This window comes from Panthera leo, chromosome B1 (genome assembly GCF_018350215.1).
Source record: "Panthera leo isolate Ple1 chromosome B1, P.leo_Ple1_pat1.1, whole genome shotgun sequence".
NCBI lineage: Eukaryota > Metazoa > Chordata > Mammalia > Carnivora > Felidae > Panthera > Panthera leo.
In genome coordinates, this window is record NC_056682.1 from 58,469,223 (window position 1) to 58,489,052 (window position 19,830).

A 19,830-nucleotide genomic window follows, 5' to 3' on the forward strand; every position below is an offset into this window, starting at 1 on the left:
GGAGTGACGCCATTTTAAAAGGGGAAACACCTGAGTGCAGTTTATGACATGACTGGAATTTCCCCCACAGTAAAGGATGTGAGAAACATCAGGGTGCAGAATTGGTAATACTGGACGGAAGGTGTCTGTCCATGCGATACGAATTTTAGAGGCTCTTCTCTGCCAAATAACCTTAATGGGTGATGCCCTTTTGTCAAAGAGAATATTACTATAAGATATTCTGAGTTCAAGAGCCCTGTCCAATGCACACCGCATTGCTTTTCCTTTAAAAAAAATTATAGGTCTGCTACAATAGCAAATGCACGTACATGGGTTTGTTGCACTTTCTTCTCAGTTTTATTCCTTTCACTGTTCCTTTATAATGGAGTAGCTGTTGTTACATTAATACTAATTGCTCTTTCCGGTTTGGTCCCCTTTGCCACTTTGTCCTTATTTTCCCCCTAGAATACTTACCTCAGAGGCTTGGTATCAGTCACTGGTGCCAGGGCTGATACCTACAAGTCACCTGTAATGTTCCCGAGTAGTTACTAGGCTCATTGTTTTTGTCACTACCCAGGCCTATGTTCATACATCACTTTTTTTGTTTCCAACGAAGCTGCTATTATGAAACTGAGAAAAATTTTGCCCAGGACTAGCACTTTATTAGCCAAAAACAAATGTGTTTACCTGTCCGATTCTGAGAGCCTTTTGGTGGAGGGAAATTATAAAAGGTCGAATATACCTGTATTACCCATGAAACCTGTCCTCTGTGTAACATCATCTTACAAACAAAAACTGATTATCTGGAAAATGTATTGCTTCTGAAGACAGCAGCATATGATGAATCCCTGTAGGTTGTAGAATATTGACTTCCCAGAAGGGCTTGGAGGGCCATATGCCATCGAGTGACTCAAACACTTAATTCAGGGCAGCAAAATAAAGATCTGTGAAGTTGTGTAACCAGGTCCGCTTTGTGAACCACGTAGCTAACTTGTTGGTCTTGAAGGGGAGAGGGAAAGGTTGGAGTAATGACCTAGGGAACTGTGTCATCAAATTTCACGCCAAATTATTGAATTATTTTTTAGCCTCACAAGAAAGCAGTAATATGTGAGGCTGAATGATGTTATGGAAAGGAGAAAAAGTCAGTCTATGCAAAGGTCAACACCTTACCTGACTGTGCCAATAACTAGCTGCCTGGCTTTGGGCAGGTATGGGTCTCAGCTTCCTTATCTGTCAGAGGGGGCAGACTAGATAGGCTCTGAGCACCATTTAAATGGTCTCACTCTCTCACAGAACCACCTCAATATCATCGTGCTTGCTCTCTTTCCAGTTAACGGATTTTCACTTTCATGTCTGGGTTCAGCTAACATTTTTTATGCTGCCTTACTTAAGGAGGATCAGTTTTAAATAATCATAGCATTTTAAGCAAGCTGTGGATCTTCTCTCCCAAAACATCATCAGGACCACTTCTATAGTTTAAATTTAACCATAGTGAGAATGAGTGGTATTTCATTGTCACTTAGAAGCAGGGGGAGTAACCTTAAAGTTGTTGTAGGGGTCATGGCCACATCAAGTGATGGGGTCGTATTGCTGAAGGTTACACGGGCCACGTTGGTACTGAGGGAGCAGACCCAGATGTTTAGTCCTCACTCTGTCACTATCTAGTAAGTGATCTCGAACAACTCCCTTCCCTTCTCTGGGGCTTAATCTTTTCCATCTGAAGAATATGGGGGTTGTGCTTGATGAGTCACACGGTCCCTTCTAGCTCAGACATGTATTGTTTTACAGAGTTTGTAATCTCTCAAGATAGGTCCCTGCTGCAAGAGACAAACAACATTGGGAGCCAAAATGGGTACAGGAGATTGGATGCTTTTTGCTGTCCAAAATTTTACAACAAATGTATTTGGCTGTGCAGCTGAGGGCAGTGGGTTTGGCTTTAGGGGTAGCCTGACGGGCTTCTTTATTCATAGACAACCAGTGTGGAAGGCAATCTAACAAGACATGGAGTTTGGTTAGACAAACTTGTCCAGGAATGAACTGCTGGCATCTAGTTAGAAGGGTCTTGGCGGGGGGAAGGGGGGGTCACATAAAGCAACTAGTAGTACAGCAGTCAAGAGAAAGCATGACTCCTATGTGGGCTCTCTGGATTAGGATTTTATGTATTTGGGTTGCAGAACACCTTTATCTCCAACTCTAAGAATATAAACATTTTCCACTTGCTATGGAGGTCAGCAAATTCTTACTACGGATCTATATGCCCAAAACAACAACTGAAATTTAAGCTCATTTTGTGATATTGTGTGAACTTTTTTGCATTGTGTTCAGTTATTCCACCCAAACCCATGTGCAGATTTCCACATGGAAAGGCATCAGTTCTATCTAGACATTGATAAGAAATAAAAACTTTAAAATCAGCAGATTTTTAATGAAGCAGGAGCAGGAATTTATGACCAAAGAATGTTCCAGATTGGTCTTAGCTTCTTAAGACTGGGGAGATGATGATGATGATTATTATTATTATATAGATTTTTCCAAACTTTTCCCCTATTAGGGCATCAAAAAGCTCTTGATAGAATCATAGCCAACCTAAAAGGAGGTTGGTTTACAATGGAGATTTCTCCTTCCAGAAATTCTACACTCTTCCTATCCATCCTACATCTTCTTCGTGAAATGAGAAAGGCTCTCTCCTTCTAGAATATAAAATGTATAAGACCTTGTGACTTTCAGCTGATTTTTCAAAGATAAACTGCTCAGCTTCATAGAAATTCATAGACGTATGGCTGTATGTGTGTGTCCTTGTGTGCACGCATGAGCGTCAGGCTGTTTGGGGCAGTTTTAAAAGCTTAACGCTAAATCCCAAGCCACGTCCTTTGGGTCTTATGTAGTCATTCTCAACATCAGTCTCTGGTTTCTGAGTCATATCTCTAGCAACTTCTTTCCTTGAAATTCTGAAAATGATTCAGATACGTGTGCATATTTAATTCACTTAGATGATCTGTAAACTTGGATGGTATTTATTCTAAATGGAAAAAAACACAATTTTATACTGAAAATCTATGTAATTTATAATGGTTTTGTTTTATATATTATATTTTCATATCTTTAGGGCACATCTACTGTTCTCATCTTTTTGTATATCATACTCAGCAAAAAGAAATACTAATACTTGACTAAAATCTCTAGGAACCAAATGTGATGTATAACGTATAGAAATTGCTCTAAAAATAGCTGAATGTTCTCACCCATCCCAAGCATTATTGTGCCATTACATCCAGAATGAGTTGTCTCAGATGTTTATGAGCATTCCTTTTTTCAAAACTAAGGCTAAAAGGTCTTGACATCCCACACAATGGATTCTGGAATCTCCTTCCTATCTTTATCTTTTTTATTGTTTGTTTCATTTTTAACTGTAGAAGTCTGTGTTGTTCAAGCTTGCCTTTGAAGGGCAAATGTGAGATAAGAAAGCAATTTGATGAAAAGACTGAATTGAACTCTGGCTATGTAAATTATTTAGTGGACTGCTGACATGTTTTAAGTCTAATGCTTCGATTGTTATTTATTGGTGATCTAGGGTCTGCTCAGCTCTTTAGCACACGAAGTAAATGTAAGGCACAAAGAATGTTTGCATGTTTTGAACAAGCACTCTCTCAGTGTAGTGCAGCCAACACAGATCTGCTTACCTGCAAAAACACCCATCCCAGCCATTGGAGAAACAGTTTGGGAGAGGCAAATCAGCCACCTTTTATTCGTAGATTGAAATCCAGTGTTGTTATCAGTGCTAACTCTTAAATGGCAGCCCCTGAGGTTCTGTTAACAGGGGATTTCCTGTCAGTGTTTCATTTGGTAAGAAAATGGAGCATTTAACTTATCTTTCAGATACTGTATTTTATATTCGGCACAGTTCAGCTACTGTTCTGTACCTATTTCACAGATCCTTTTGGCATTCCGTTAAGATTATAATCCCTGTTTCTACTCTTGCTTTTTAAGCTAATTTACTGGTACTCTTTAAACCTACCAGATCTCATTGTATGTTCACACACATCTTTTGAGCACCTGACATCTTCAAGACACTAACCATTTTTACATTCACCTATTCATTTAAAAATCCCTCAGTAGATAACAAAATTCATTTTCCTAATGACTTTTTTAGGGTTTCTACGGTGATTAATCAGGTCTGGATTAAACAAATCAATGGTGGGGGATTGGATATCAAAACAATTGTTTAATATGTTTTCCAAAGGACTGAGTGCGTGTCTGTTATACAAGAAAATATCGTATGAGGGTGGTAATGATCTTTGAGATAGTTTAGAGATATCATTTTGAAAGGGACTAATATTTAGAATACCACAATCAAAATTGAAGCTCTCAGAGAATGTAAAAATAGAAAACAAATAGTTCTAAGAATATTCTGGCATAAATTGATTTTATTTAACCAGTAATAAAAGCCTTCAAATGTATCTGTCAGACACCATAGAGCTGCTTACAGTGAGTTAGGGTCAAAGAAGATGTTTGCTTGCACTTATGTTTGGCTTGCTATATCTCTAGTTCTGGATGTCCTTTGTTAAAATTGGAAAATAAGATGAAAAACTTTGGGCAGAAATGTCCAACTGGTGGATTTGTGAACTATAAATGTTCACTTTTTAAAAATAATTTAAAGATATAAACAGATGACATTTAAGTTGATGTTATAGTAGCAAAACAAAACACCATGTGCTCCATCCTGTGTTTTGATCATTGCTTTAATAAAGGGTTTGCGCAGGAGTGTGGATTTTGTGTCATGTCCCACCTGAAGGGCATGTGATGGTGGCATGTGATTTATTCTTTCCAATGATAGGAAATCCGTCACTCACTCTTTTTTTTTTCTTTCTTTTTATTTTAACTTGTTTTATTTTTTTTAATTTACATCCAAATTAGCATATAGCGCAATAATGATTTCAGGAGTAGATTCCTTAGTGCCCCTTACCCATTTAGCCCATCCCCCCTCCCACAACCCCTCTAGTAACCCTCAGTTTGTTCTCCATATTTATGAGTCTCTTCTGTTTTTGTCCCCCTCCCTGTTTTTATATTATTTTTGTTTCCCTTCCCTTAGGTTCATCTGTTTTGTCTCTTAAAGTCCTCATACGAGTCAAGTCATATGATTTTTATCTTTCTCTAATTTCACTTAGCATAATACCCTCCAGTTCCATCCACGTAGTTGCAAATTGCAAGGTTTCATTCTTTTTGATTGCTGAGTAATACTCTATTATATATATACACCACATCTTCTATATACATTCATCCATTGATGGACATTTGGGCTCTTTCCATACTTTGGCTACTGTTGATAGTGCTGCTATAAACATGGGGGTACATGTGTCCCTAAGAAACAGCACACCTCTATCCCTTGGATAAATGCCTAGTAGTGCAATTGCTGGGTCATAGGGTAGTTCTATTTTTAGTTTTTTGAAGAACTGTCCATACTGTTTTCCAGAGTGGCTGCACCAGCTTGCATTCCCAACCAATTCTTTTCCCTAACTTTTGCATCCATGACGTATCTTGGGAGAAAAGGAAAAATCAAATAATTTTTTTTTTTTTTAACGTCTATTCATTCTTGAGACAGAGAGAGACAGAGCATGAACAGGGGAGGGGCAGAGAGAGAGGGAGACACAGAATCGGAAGCAGGCTCCAGGCTCTGAGCCATCAGCCCAGAGCCCGACGCGGGGCTCGAACTCACGGACCGCGAGATCGTGACCTGAGCTGAAGTCTGACGCTTAACCGACTGAGCCACCCAGGTGCCCCGCAAATAATTTTTTTTTAACTACAAACTTTATCCAAATTCAGAAACCTTAACTCCATCCTAACAAACTTTATAGCAATGTATTTTTATCTGTTTCAGGAAATGATTTTTAACATGTAATATAAAGCATACTCTGGAGAATCCAAAAAAAACCAGGAAACTCACATACCCAGAACATTCCACAGAAGGTATAAGTAATAGATCTGTGTAGACAATACCAAATCCAGGCCAAATTCAAAAAATGCTAAGTAGGTCCCTTTGACAATCAGCTTCAAAAACTGAATCCCTCTCAGATGAGATATGGGACACGTAAGCAAAACCAGATGGGACTACCAGATAGGAAAGCAAGACAAAAAGGGCAGAAACTAATTTACTGCAGACTAAAGAGACAAAATAACTGAGTTTTCCAATAAATTATACATGTAACTTAACATCCACAGGTTCTCCCAAGCAAAACAAAAAACAAAAACCAGACTGAGTATTATGCTGGCATTAATGGAAAAATTAACAATCATATCATTATGAAAGAGAAAATAGGAAAGTTTCATGCTAACCAGGTAATTTTGACTGACGCCTATTTTCAGACCCAGAACAAATAGTTGCTAAATTTTTTTTTTGCAGGTTTTGGAATGCCATGTTCTGCATGGGCCTTAATCAAAAGAGCTGTATACGGATTAATATTAATCTGCATGATTTTCAAAGAAGCCTACAGTCACAGAGTTGGAAAATCAATGTGAAGTTATCTAATTTACGTATCTTCTACAATGTGCCTACATGTAGTAGTTCAGCTCTGCTTGAAAATCTCTGACAAACGGGGAACTCGTTCCTCATGTAGCAGCATATTCCATTGTGGCTGGGTCTTAAGCACTGAGGCAAGAATTTTAAAAGTGCTACCACACTGGTCCTTGAGCTCCCTGAAGCCAAAAGTGTGAGTTAGTCCTGCCACAATAAAATTGTCTTTTTAGTGTCAACACAAAACTAAAATTGTAAATGTATTCATATAAAAGGATTGCAAAAATGCGGGATGCTCCTGATATGGCTAATTAACATGCCATGTGGCACACACCCTTTTGAGTGAATGGTTTCTGCCAGTGGGGGGGTGTTTGAGGCAGATTTCAGGTGAATCAGGTGCTAGCCTTCCCAGCCCCTGAGATGTCCTAAGGCTACAGCTCACTAAATAAAGGGTGGTTCGGCAGCGAGAAAAAAGCAAATCAACCAGCAGATGAATTGCCTCATTATATTAGTATACTTTTGAAAGACTATTAGAACTGAAAGAAGTGTATATATACGTTATTTTCAAAAAACAAATCTCTACCAGTGGGGTGGGTTTTCTGACAATTATTCATGTTTTAGGATTCATTATGGAATAGGAGTCCCAGTAAATTATGCAAAAAAAAAAAATCACTCTAGCAAAATTAGAGGACTTTTTGTTCAATGCAGATGCTCTATAACATCTACTTCCTGAAGTTCTCCATGATTCCTATGAAGCTGATGTGTTAATAGAGACCCCTGAAGTGATTGGCACCTCTGGTTTTAGGTCTGATTGATTATTATGTCTACTGATGTCACACGCTTCTTCCACCTAGGCATATGGCAAGGTGAACAAAATTCCCCAAAGCTTTAAGAAAAGTCCTTTTTTTTTTTTTAACTAGGATTTTATTTATTTATTTTTAAGTTTATTTGAGAGACACAGAGACCGCGAGAGTGGGGGAGGGGCAGAGAGAGAGAAAAGAGAGAGAGAATCCCAAGCTAACAGCTTGTTGCTAACAGCACAGAGCCTGATGCCAGTCTCGAACCCATGGAACTGTGAGATCATGACCTGAGCCGAAACCAAGAGTTGAACACTTAACCAACTGAGCCACCCACGTGCCCCAAGAAGATTCCTAATTCTAACCATCAAGGTTTTTACACCAAAGGCAAAAATGACAAGTGTGTCCGGACAAAGAGGTAGGACTCTCTGTCCTAGCTCTACAGAGGGTCCCTATTGTTGGGTGATGTTTCCCACGCTCCTCCCTGTTAGCATTACCTCAGCTGTTCTGCCAGAGGACGAAGTTACTATGCTTGAAGTAAAATGCTGTATTTCAGAACAAATAGAGTCCATGAAAAAAAGCATCTACCATGAAGTAGACACTTATCAGTTTAACATAAAAGAAGTAAATTTCAATGCCGGTTATGTTGGAAATTATTTTAAAACTGAAACATTACACAAATTATGACTTGGCATCGTATTTATAGAAATGTCTTCATCTGAAGAAGAGATTTGAAAGTGTTAACACCTTCAAAAATTGCAGAGGATTTAAATACATTCTATTTGTAGGAAATATGAAAAATGACAGCTGATGTGGAGCATCTGTGATCATTAATTCTTTTAATGTGCAGATTATAATGTTCCTAATTTTTTGGTCATCACAATAATTACTGTGATTGATGATACTTCTGAAACCCTGCCAGATCTTGAAAAAAAAAAAAAGTTTAACCCCAAATTAAAAATATATATGTATTATTCTTGTATCATGTTAACTATTCATTCCACAATGAGTTGTAGATGACTGAGTTAAATACACTTTACTGTCTGTGAGTCCTTTGAAATTGGAAATTGCTATGTTTCATACAAGCTCACTAACTCTGGATAATGAGACTACTTTATTAATCAGACAGTTTACTCCCAATCATTTGGAGTCAATGAGAGATTTATAGTGTGATTAAAAAAGCAGAAAGCTGGATGATCTATAAGTGCTTTTCTTAATCTGAAGCAAAAAAGTGGAAGACATTCTGTTTATAACACAAGAATAAAACATTAATATGCTATGCTTCCAATAGACTGAATATTTGTGTCCATCCAAAATTCCTATGTTGAAATCCTAATCCCCAATGTGATGGTTTTTGGAGGTGGGGCCTTTGGTAGGGGATTAGGTCATGAAGCATGACACTCTTATGAATGGCATTGGTGCCCTTATAAAAAAGACCCCATAGGAGCACCTGGGCGGCTTAGTCATTTGAGCGTCTGACTTTGGCTCGGGTCATGATCTCACGGTTTGTGAGTTCAAGCCCCACCATCAGGCTTGCTGGTGTCAGCACAGAGCCCACTTCAGATCATCTGTCCCTCTCTCTCTGCCCCGTCCCCACTTGTGCTCTCAAAAAAAAAAAAAAAAAAAAAAAAAAAGCTCCACAGAACTCCCTCATCCCTTCTGCCATGTAAGGACACAGCAAGAGGACAGCTGTCTAAGAACCAGAATGCAGACTCCCACCAGACACTGATCTTCCCCTCCCTTAATCTTGGACTTCCAGCCCCCAGAACATTGAGAACTAAATCTTTAGGGGTGACTGAGTGGCTCAGGTTATGATCTCAGGGTTCGTGAGTTCAAGCCCCACATCAGGGTCTCTGCTGTCAATGCAGATCCTGCTTCATATCCTCTGTCTCCCTCACTCTACTCCTTCTCCAGCCTCTCTCTGTTCTCAATAGAAATTTAAAAAATAAAAAATAAATTAAAAAAAAAAGAACTAAATCTTTGTTGTTTAAGCCACCCAGTCTATGGTATTTTTGTCACAGCAGCCCAAGTGGACCAGGAAAGGATGAATAGTGTAAAACAATGTAAGAATACCTAAAACATGCAACTTGTTTCTTCCAAGTCCTTACATATGGATTTGGGCTGCCTTTTTAAACATTTTCCTTATAAGATTTTTTTCAACACTTCAATATAAAAATCAATGCAAATATAGAATTATGAACCTTCAGATTATTTTCCTTCTTTATTAAACATTTACATTCACCAGGATAGGAAAATCATAATATAGTCACACTTGTCCTCTTTATATGAGATCTAAAGAGAATGGCTATGCCTTATGACATCAAATTTAGATTCAGTCCTTTGCCTAAACACAAAATTGTCTCCAATTGGTAGCAAAACTGTCTGTATCCACTGAGTGGGGGCGTGGGGGCGACTGAACCTTGACTATTCTTTGTGAACATGTGTGTGTGCTTTTATGTTGCATGTATGGATTTTATCTTTCAAAATACTCTGAGTCTAGAACATGGAACACATTTTACTTAGACTTTATTTTGATATAAAATTGTAGATTCACTTACAGTTGTATGAAACAATACAAAGAGATCCCAGGTACCCTTTACCCAGTTCCCCTCAATGGTCACATTTCACAAAACTGTATAGCACACTGTCACAATAAGGGTAGCAACATTGATCTTCATCAGATTTCCCCAGGTTTACATGTACTCATTTGCATGTATGTATTTTGTGTATCTACCACCACAGCCAAGATACAGAGCAATGCCGTTACCACAAGGATCACTCACGTTGCTTTCTTACAACCACAACTGCTCCTGTCCCGCCCCAGAACACATTTTTTTTTTAATCCGTAAACTCAGTTAGATAACTGAAACGTGTCTGGAACTAATTCTAATAAGTGTGTTTTTTCCATAGAACTATGTTCAAATCTGTCAGTTACTTCCTATCTGGTTTCCTGTCCCTCTTGAAAGGACACAATGAAGACAGAGAGATGGCTTCTGAAACATGAAGGAAGAGCACAGCCATATATTTGAAATTCTAGAAAACACTTGAGAAGTACAGGATCTGAAGTACCAATAGGTCACAGTATCTTTGTGGGGGAGCTCTTGAACATCCCACTGTCACCCTAAACTATTCTTGCAACCAAAAGACACTGAACATAGAACAAGGGCATGGTTTTTCCATGTCCTTAAAATCTCAAGGGAAGCGGTGCCTGGGTGGCTCAGTTGAGCATCTGACTCTTGGTTTTGATTCAGGTCATGATCTCACCGTTTCAGGGGATTGAGCCCCACGATGGGCTCTGTGTTGGCAGCACAGAGCCTGCTTGGGCTTCTCTCTCTTTCCCTCTCTCTCTGCGCCTTCCCTGTTTGTGCTGTCTCTCTCTCAAAATAAATAAATAAACTTTAAAACAAGTCTCAAGGGAAGAAAAAGTAGTCCCTCCAGTATCTAAAATGTCTGGTACTCACCACCTCCCAAGAAATCCCCAAACTAAGGGAGGTAGAAGGAAAATCAAGAGTAAAGATTCAAACAACCTCTGTGATACTGGCAATCTTGTCAGCCTTGTATCCTTCCCTCTTGGACAGGACAGGACTTAGAATTTAAATGCCAAGCACCTAGGCCATAATATTGATTCTGATGTTATATTAAGCATCAAGGGCCATAGTAAAACCCTAATAATGCCAGTGACATCTCAAATATTGAGATTAAGACCATGGGCCATACTGTTGAGGGAGAAGATCCTCTGCCCACCCAACTCAAGGGAATGTGCAGGAGACAGACTCCGGAGCAGGGTCACTTGAGTCTTGAAAGGTCCTCACTCAAAGCCGCTGAAATGGCATCATGAAAAATTCATTCCTTCAGAATACCATTTTTCTCTTATTACACAAATACCCTAGACCCTAGTAATCACCTTTAGCCTCTGTCAGGCATCGTGAATACAGAGTAGGAATTGGTTTAATCCTATGACTCTACCCAACAACCAGATGAAATCTGAGCACCGAAGGGGCAAGGAGTGTTGAAAGGGTAGAAGAAAAGAATGATGTTGTCTCCAAGGAGACTTCCAGAAGGGCATCCTCCCTGGATGGAGGGCCAGAGAAGCCAAAAAGCTGCATGCTGACATCTTAGAAGCATAAGAGGAGTTGCATAAGGGAAATATGAGAAAACTAAAAAAAAAAAAAAAAAAAAAAAAAAAAGAAAGAATTTATTTCACACTGTTACCCAAGATTAGCCATGCCCAGATCATCAGTGAATTTTTAAAATATGGAAAATAGTGTATGCATTAGCTTACACAAATCAGTCATTAAAATCATAGAAAATTATATTCATCTAATTTCTAGTCAAAAAAAAAAATCCCTTCGGTTTTAATCCTTGTTGTCTCCTCAATGACATGAACCTCAGTGCTTAAAGCATTGAGTTCTAAGCTAATCATCAGTTTCCTGTTTTAAAAGAAAAATTTTTTAATGTTTACTTATTTTTGAGAAACAGAACATGAGCTAGGGAGGGGCAGAGAGAGAGGAAGACACAGAATCTGAGCAGGCTCCAGGCTCTGATCTGTCAGCATGGAGCCTGATGTGGGGCTCAAACCCACAAACCATGAGATCATGATCTGAGATCATGACCTGAGCTGAACTTGGACATTTAACCAACTGAGCCACCCAGGTATCCCAGCAGCGTCCTATTTTAAAAATCAACTTATTAAATCATTTCTAAAAAATTATTCCCAGTGGTAGTGGAGGGCAGGCTTTCAGTTGAGTAGCAACATTAAAGCATCTTTCAAATACTTGTTTATTTTGAGCATGATGTATTAATTAGGATGCTTTATTTCAATCAAAGTTCAAAAATGTTCTTTACAATTGCCACAGCAGTAACATTACTATTCTGTATTTTCCACTCAAACCTCAGGATTAAATACAAAATCTACATGCCATACTCTGACTATAATGCTCAATTTTATTCTGTTGTAAGTTTTGCTCTTTTTCTCTGCACATGCTGTATTTCACAGTCTTAACAAAATTGTTTCTAGTCCTTAAAAAACAGTGGGATGTAACATTTCCTGTCTTTTCTTTTTATATTATTATTAAAATAGTTAGATAAAGCAGGGTAAACCCTTATGACTTTTCTTTGGTTTCCCCTCCATAACAATACATACTCTTCCTCCATCTTACAGGCAGGTTAGCCTAATAGATGATACCATGTTCTAAAAAACAAAAAAAGTGAAGTAATTTTCCCAAGACTATACTAAATTCTTTAGCTACTAGACTGTGAATTCTATACAAACAGGACTCGCACCCATATTGCCACAGTGCTTCCTATAGAACCTTAAGGATTACTGATGTTTAGTAAACGTTAATTAAGTAAAAACTAATATGTCTTCTAGCTAATTAGGATTTATTGGGATTGGAATAACTATCTTCATTTATAGGGCCTCATGAAGGGCAAAAAGTGCATTTTGAAGAATCTCTATGAACCTAAAACCTACTTGTACAGACTCCCCTGTTCTCAGGATGGTTTTTCTGGGTAGATTTCTTTTCTCATGAATAGAATATAACTTTAAATGTCTTCCCATTTTCTTCTCTCTCACGCTTTAACCTCATATTTAAAAGCGTTATTTAAAAGTCTTTTGTCCACTCGACTGGTGTCGTGGTGAGACCATTTTCCACAATTAAAACCTGCAGTGAGTTCAAGAGAAATGAATTGTGACATTGAAATTACTTCTATGTCGTTACATGTCATGTTCTCCACAAGAACTTGACAGTCACTGAAAGATGGAACAGAATAAAACCATGCCTTTTCTGCAGTGAAGATATTGGTGGGGACAGTCAATGCATCCCTGTTATAGGTTAATACATTAACCGTTCAGATCGCATTGGTTTTGTTCTAGGTTTCTTTCACCTCAAAAGAAACAAACCAAAACTCTAGTGAAAAATAGGATTAGAGAATCCAGTTCCTGGAGCTTGCGCTACCCCCTCAGTAAATCTTCACCAAGGCAGACTAGCTCTGATGGAAATGTAACCCCAAACAGCTGCTGAGTTTCAATTTTCCTTTCCTACATGATCAGGTCCTTATCTTCCCTGATTTGCTCTCAAGGCACAAACAGGGTGACACCGCACATTGGCCTCATTGTAGAAGCAGGAAAATGGGACTCATTAAGTGAGGGAATTATTTCAAGATTGAGAGGGCGGAGGTTATAAACATAATCGGCACACCACACCAGCTTATACATATACTGACTGCAAAATAGTGAGCCTGCACATTCTGCTGCTGCTCGTGCGCATTTCTCCTTACACAGCCAGTGCCTATGCTTGTGAAGGGCCACGGTTCACTCACACCATTCATGGGGAGATAGAGGCCTCCTGCAGCTTGCTGCTGCTTCATCTTCTCAGTCACCACTTCTTCCCCTACCTCCTCTTTCCTCAGAGAAACCCAATCTCCCCTTAGCTTTGCATGCCCCTTCATCTTGGTCTTCTTACGTGGCAAGTTGGACCAGTTACCCAGCTCTGGCCTCAGCCCCAGTGGGCAATGGACAATTTTGTTTTCCTCCTATTTGAAGTTAGCCAGCTGCTTCACAGGCCGTGTGGTGCTCAAATTTACGCAGGCAACTACTGAATATCCGAGAGATACTAGCATTTACTCATATTTACGCCTTAATTATCTCTGGCCCCTCCACCCATTCTTGGTCATCGTGTGTATCCACTAAGACACAAAAATGTCCAAACATTAATTGCTTTCATTGCTATGAGTTAACTTTTCCTCCATATTTTACAAAGGCCTTTGAAAGATAAGCCTGCATATTTCCTTAATTCCACCTCTCTTTCCAAACTTCCTATTTGATTAGGCTTCATTTATCTCTACCGGCCTGACTTCCTCCTTAGTGTCCTCATCCCTGGACCTTACAAACTGATTCTCATTCTCTCCTTCTTGAGCCTACCCTCCACTGACCCACACCATGAACATTGTTACCAGCTTCAGAACATTATCATCATTGTTCATCCTTGTTCTCTGGGACACTCAGCAAACTTGTCTAAGGGGCCTTGAGTTATTAGGCCTTGAACCGCTTCCCTATGTGATAAACTGCTTATGTACCTGTGTACCCCACTTCCCCATCATACCTGCACCTGTGTTCATGTGTACACACACACATGTACATACAACCCAGCACCCTATTGGCGACCAGAGGCAAGCAAGGAAGACAAAATAGTGCCAACAGGGATCTGAGCCATTCTGGTCATTTTCAGAAACAGTAACCATAGATAATCAAAAGGATAGGTCTTATAATGCCAGAACCACATCACAATACAACACACATGTGATCTTGCAGTAGTGGGACTGATAAATGCCACCATGAAAATCTACCTATCCCCTGTCACATCTTCCATGACATCCCATCCAGATAGAAACACACTCATAAGCAAATCATCCAGTTCTTCGTCTTGGTGCTAATACTACCCTCCATCCTGAAGTTTAATAACATTCTAGAGGCAGTAGTGAAGGCTGAATTCAGGGCCAGATTCCAAACATTTCTGCTAGAGTCCATTTGCAGCCATTCTTCACGCTCCCCTGAATGGCCTAGATCCATAATCACTGCTGTGTGAATCTGAGAAAGTTCCAGGATCCCAGAGTGCTCCACTGACCTGGAATCTGGCAGGGTGGCTCAGCTATTGCCTTCTTATGTAACATCAGTCTGCCCAGTCTCACTGTAAATCCTCTTTTCTAGCATTTGCAGAGTCACGAGAGGCTGGACCCTAGGTATTATTTAATGACACAGTAGAAATCCTTTTGAACCCTCTTTGTAAATCACTTCTCTCTACTTATTTGCTGTGTTTCTCTGAGCTCCACTTGACCTCTTTATCACCATTTGATAAAGGAACCATTAGATCCAGCTATGGATTGAAGTTAGGCCCAGTTGGTTTGTACTTTTATGAGACTATTATACAAATAAAATCTTAATTGTTCTTACTAAATACTCAGGAATTTAATTTCACCAATTATCAAGTGCTTACTTTATAATCTGTCCTTAAACTGAGTCAGAACAATTCCTACTGGCATTGGGTTACATTATCTTCTTACCCAATAAGCAATGCATTCATGAAAATGAATAGGGTGCATTTACCATAGTTTTTCTGATCTAATAGCCTCTAGATCTACTTCTATTTTACACTGTGTATTAAATTTAAGCTAAAGCGCAGAAAAACATTAAGGGTGAGAATGTGTGGAGAATAATCCTAAGTATTTCTCAGAACCCCTCCCCCCCCCCCATGTATGGGTATGCATTGAATTGTTTTTCTGCAGACCAGCAGATTAGATTCCAGAAATTCAATAGAACCCCCTTGTGTTCATTGTTGACTAGGTAATTATGCATCTCATCATGATACCTACCAGTGAATTGCAGCACACTAACCTTGATAAGCAGAAAAGTCTGCCTAGGGAAGAACTAGGTATTTTTTAAATAAAAGTATCCTTCATACTGATATTGATGCATGAGGCTCTTGACTCCTTGAAAAGTGGTGTTTTCCAGTAAAACAAAACCATTCTTTTGTAAAATTCAAAAAATAATCTTCAGATGAAAGACCAAAAAGTACTTATAAATTTGGAGACTAATGCTGAAGCCTATGTGTTATTCAAACTGTCTTCCAGATTAAGAATATCTCTGAAATGGAAAACTAAGTTATCTATGTTGGTTGTAGTTAATATAATTCTGAATTTATTACCTCTTAAAGAATTCTCCCTCATGTCAGGGGCACCTGGGTGGCTCAGTAGGCTGAGTGTCTGGCTTCAGCTCAGGTCATGATCTCATGGTCCGTGGGTTCGAGTCCCATGTCAGGCTCTGTGCTGACAGCTGGGAGCCTGGGGCCTGTTTCAGATTCTGTCTCCTTCTCTCTGCCCCTCCCTCACTCTCTCTCTCTTTCTTTCTCTCTCTCAAAAATAAATAAACATTAAAAACATTTAAAAGAATTCTCCTTCATGTGATTCATGACCAACTGACTAAACCAAGCAATTTCCCTTTTTTCTAAAATTTCATTACATTTTAATTGATCAGATGGTGATTAAGAACCAAGATTGAACAGAAAGCCAGTTACTATTTAGTAATTCAGTACTATTTACTGGATATTTGTTACAATCAAGGCAATACTAGGCTCCAAGATGAACACAAAAATGAACAAGATCCAGTTCCATCCTCAAGAACTTCATCTTTTTAGAAAGCATGTAATATATGTAGTAAATAACTATGATAGATGGTTAAAGGTAATAAATGCCTTCATTAACAGAGAGATGAAATCCCAGTAAAATCCAGGGGATGATGAGCATAACAGTTTTGACTGGGAGAAATCAGGAGATCTTTGTACAGAAAAAGGTGATTTCAGATTCTCTGAAGGGTAGTTAGGATTTGAACAGATGAAGATAAGAAACTCAATGTGAGATGAGGGGTCAAAGCAATAAAGGGCAATAAAGGACCTTCTCTTGGTCTAGCACATGGAATCTTAAGAGGACAGTGGTGAGGAGGAAGGTGGAGAGGTCAGTTGGAGTCAGCTCTTCGGACCGTGAATGCCAGCATACAGTGCTCAGGCTTTTTCCTGGGGCAATCTAGACACACTAAGGACAGAGTACGCATGACAGATCTCTGCTTTAGAAAGAAGAAGGGAGAGAACATGGAGGCTTTCTGCAAAGCAGTTCAGAAGGCTTTTGGTGAACTAGGTTAGTGGCAGTGAAAGTAGAGCACACGGAAGGGATGTAATCTTATTTCTAAGATGGCATTATTGAGGGCTTGGCAACAGTTGTTTCTGGAGTAAGAGAGTAGGAGGAGCCAAAAATAAATTGGAGGTTTTAAGCCTGGATGACTAAGAGAATTATAGTGCCATTAGCAGAAATAGGGAGGAGAACATTAAGAAAATAGAACATTTGGAACAATTAAAATTATTAATGTGATTTAAAAAAATCCTTTTTAGCTCCTTAAAATTGACATATAGAAGCATATAAACATGTAATTTGACAGAAATGTTTTCCCTCAGTACATTTGGAATTATTAACTATCTTCTTGTCCTTGGACTAAAAGAGTAGGCAGTTAGTTAGACATGAGCCAGGGGCAAAGGCAGTGATAAATAGGTGACACATTAGAAGCCAGGAGACAAAACATCCTCACTTTGTGGCTTCCAAGACCCCTCAACATCCTGGTCTTATGGCTTCCAAGACTCTGGGGCTAACAGACCAAGAGCCCCAGGTACAGAGGATATGCTCTCCTCTTCCACCTCTGCCCCTGGGTAACCTGTAGACTCATTATAATGCATTTGCATCGTGGTTTTAGCCCCCACTCCCGTGGGGGAAACTCTACAAACCTTGTAGAGTCAAAAACTCCCTCTCCTGACCTGTGGGAGGAGTCCCCCAAAAGACTGGAAGCAGCCTCCATTAGAGACCATCCCTGTCCCTGACTCAAGACCCTGCTCACACAAAAAGAAAAGACCCCTGTGGCTTCAGGGCAGTTACCACCTCTAGGCCTGCCTGCTCTCCCTTCTTTAGAGTGTACGTCCTTAATAAACTGCTTTGTGCTTGCTACCTTCCTTCTGCTTGCCTTTATTTGAACATAAATCTTTTGTGGGGAACTCAAGAACTGAGGCCTCTATTCACCCAACACAGACTCTCCCACGGGTAACAGGACTCCTTCACATAGTACGACTTTAAGAGCCTGCTGTGATAGGAGAATATGCAGTGGCATTTTGTATATTGAAAATAAAAGAACACTGAAATTTGTAGCACTCGAAGAATAGAAACAATAATCTGTCTTCTGTTGAAAATACAAACTTATCATGTTTAATATCTTGATTTATTAAATACTAGAAAGTCTTATTGTTGTTCATTAGTCCCCAAAAGAGTGAAGAGAGGAGAATTATAAAGACATGTTGAGCAAACAACCAGAAGTGACACGGCTCAGTTAAGATGCTTTTGGCTGCCATAGGAGAAAGCCCAACTCCAAATGATTTAGCCAGCATTAGGATTTTTTTTTTTTAATCTCAAATTACAAGAACTCTGGAGAGTTTCCCAGATTGATTAAATCATCAGCATAATTGAGTACTAAGATTTCTCCAGGCTTCAGCAGTACCATTTTCTCCTTAGTCCTTCATCTGGGTTCCCTCATAGTACCCACATAGCAAAAGCAACTGCAGACATGGTCTGTTCGTACCTGCTGTTTGGAAACAGAAAATAAGAAAGGGCCATTTCTTCAGATTCCTGTTAGTTTATTTGTTTTGTTTTAAGGAAGGAAAATCTTCCTCATTAAGTGCACCCAGCAAACTTCCTCTCACATCTCATCGCCTAGGACTGAGTGAAATGCCCATCCCTAAATCAGGCTGTGGTTTATAGCAACCATAATACATACCCTGTCTAGAGGGCCAATCTCCCCCTGAAATCCACAACTATGAAGAGGGGTGAAGAGGGGTGAGCAAAATCAGGGTTCTATCAAAAAGAAAGACAGACAGATGAATGGTAGTGGGTGACAACCAGTGGAATTTGTCATAATCCTAACAGCAGAAAAGAGAGAAAGAGGACAAGGGAGGGGAAAGAGAAAGAGAATAATCAACTTGAGAATGGATTCAGAGGGTGGATTTTTTTTTTAACATATCAGTGAATTCAGAAATTGAGAACAATCTGCCCTTATTTTCTGTCACTCTTTCAGGGGACTTTCGTAGCCATAGAAACTAGAACTGATTGGAATAAAGTTCTTGGCCTCTCCAGCCACGGCCAACGTTTGGAACGGAATTCAAAGTCACCAGAGAGCTAGCGCTGATTCTTGGGAGAATGTGAGAGCAAACCCTCCTCACGCTGCCAAACTGGCACGGGATACTGCGGCCACTCTGCAAATGAACAGTACACAATAAACAAGCCAAGGGAAAGAGCTTCAAATTCTAAATGCCCTCTTGAGAGAAGAGAGAAGGCAGTTCCTGGGAACAGTGAACAAACACTGTCAGAAAAGTGGAATCATTGATTTCTATCATGAATGACTAATGATCATTATGGTGTGGTTTAGAATAGAAATACAAGTTCTGCAGCCCAAAGAACTACTGGTCCTATCTCCTGTGACATTCCATTTACACTCACTTGATAAAAGCATGCCGATGAATTAGACTGTCTTGGGTTTGTTTAAACGCGTCCATCTCAGATTCATGAAAGTATTTACCCATGAATCCAATTTTCATTTCCATTTGTTGTGCCTCTGAGAATTTTCTTACTTGATTAGGGATGGCTGATACATGTCAAAGGTTTGAGTAAGATAAATACTGCAAACACAGCTGAGCTCTTTGTATCTTCATGTCAATGCACATGGTACTTTTAGTATGTCAATTTGATAGATCTGTGCATTTGCCATCATGAGACAATATGAAAGCCTTGAAAAATTCATGCCTAAGTCTCTAAATCCAACTGACTGGACACCACTTATCCTTACCAGCAAGTTAATAGACAGCTTTGTATCAACTCAATGGTTCATATGCAAATGCTACTACAGCCAGGTGATCAAGGACACCCTGGCCTATTTGTTGGCCTTACTGTTCTCCATTCTCCTCT

The 19,830-nt window shown here is 39.4% G+C and overlaps 1 protein-coding gene and 1 long non-coding RNA gene across 12 annotated transcripts in view; one reads left to right on the top strand and one right to left on the bottom strand.

Moving 5' to 3' along the window:
• Window positions 1–19,830, top strand: part of MFAP3L (microfibril associated protein 3 like) — a 69,682-nt gene that overhangs the window by 38,114 nt on the left and 11,738 nt on the right. Inside the window, exon 4 of one of the 9 annotated variants that reach the window (XR_006201639.1) lies at window positions 6,377–6,450. The exons of 6 other annotated variants lie outside the window; for them this stretch is intronic. Coding sequence is in view for 2 of the 3 variants with exons in the window: in XM_042935091.1 (XP_042791025.1) it covers window positions 18,944–19,048 (105 nt within the window). In the remaining variant the exon portion in view is untranslated. Of the gene's footprint in view, window positions 1–6,376; window positions 6,497–18,943; window positions 19,373–19,830 lie in introns of those variants that run through there. 2 more of the 9 variants (XM_042935091.1, XM_042935092.1) reach the window with 2 other exon arrangements.
• The window catches only part of LOC122217710, a 154,005-nt gene that overhangs the window by 888 nt on the left and 133,287 nt on the right, over window positions 1–19,830 (bottom strand). The window lies entirely within an intron of this gene.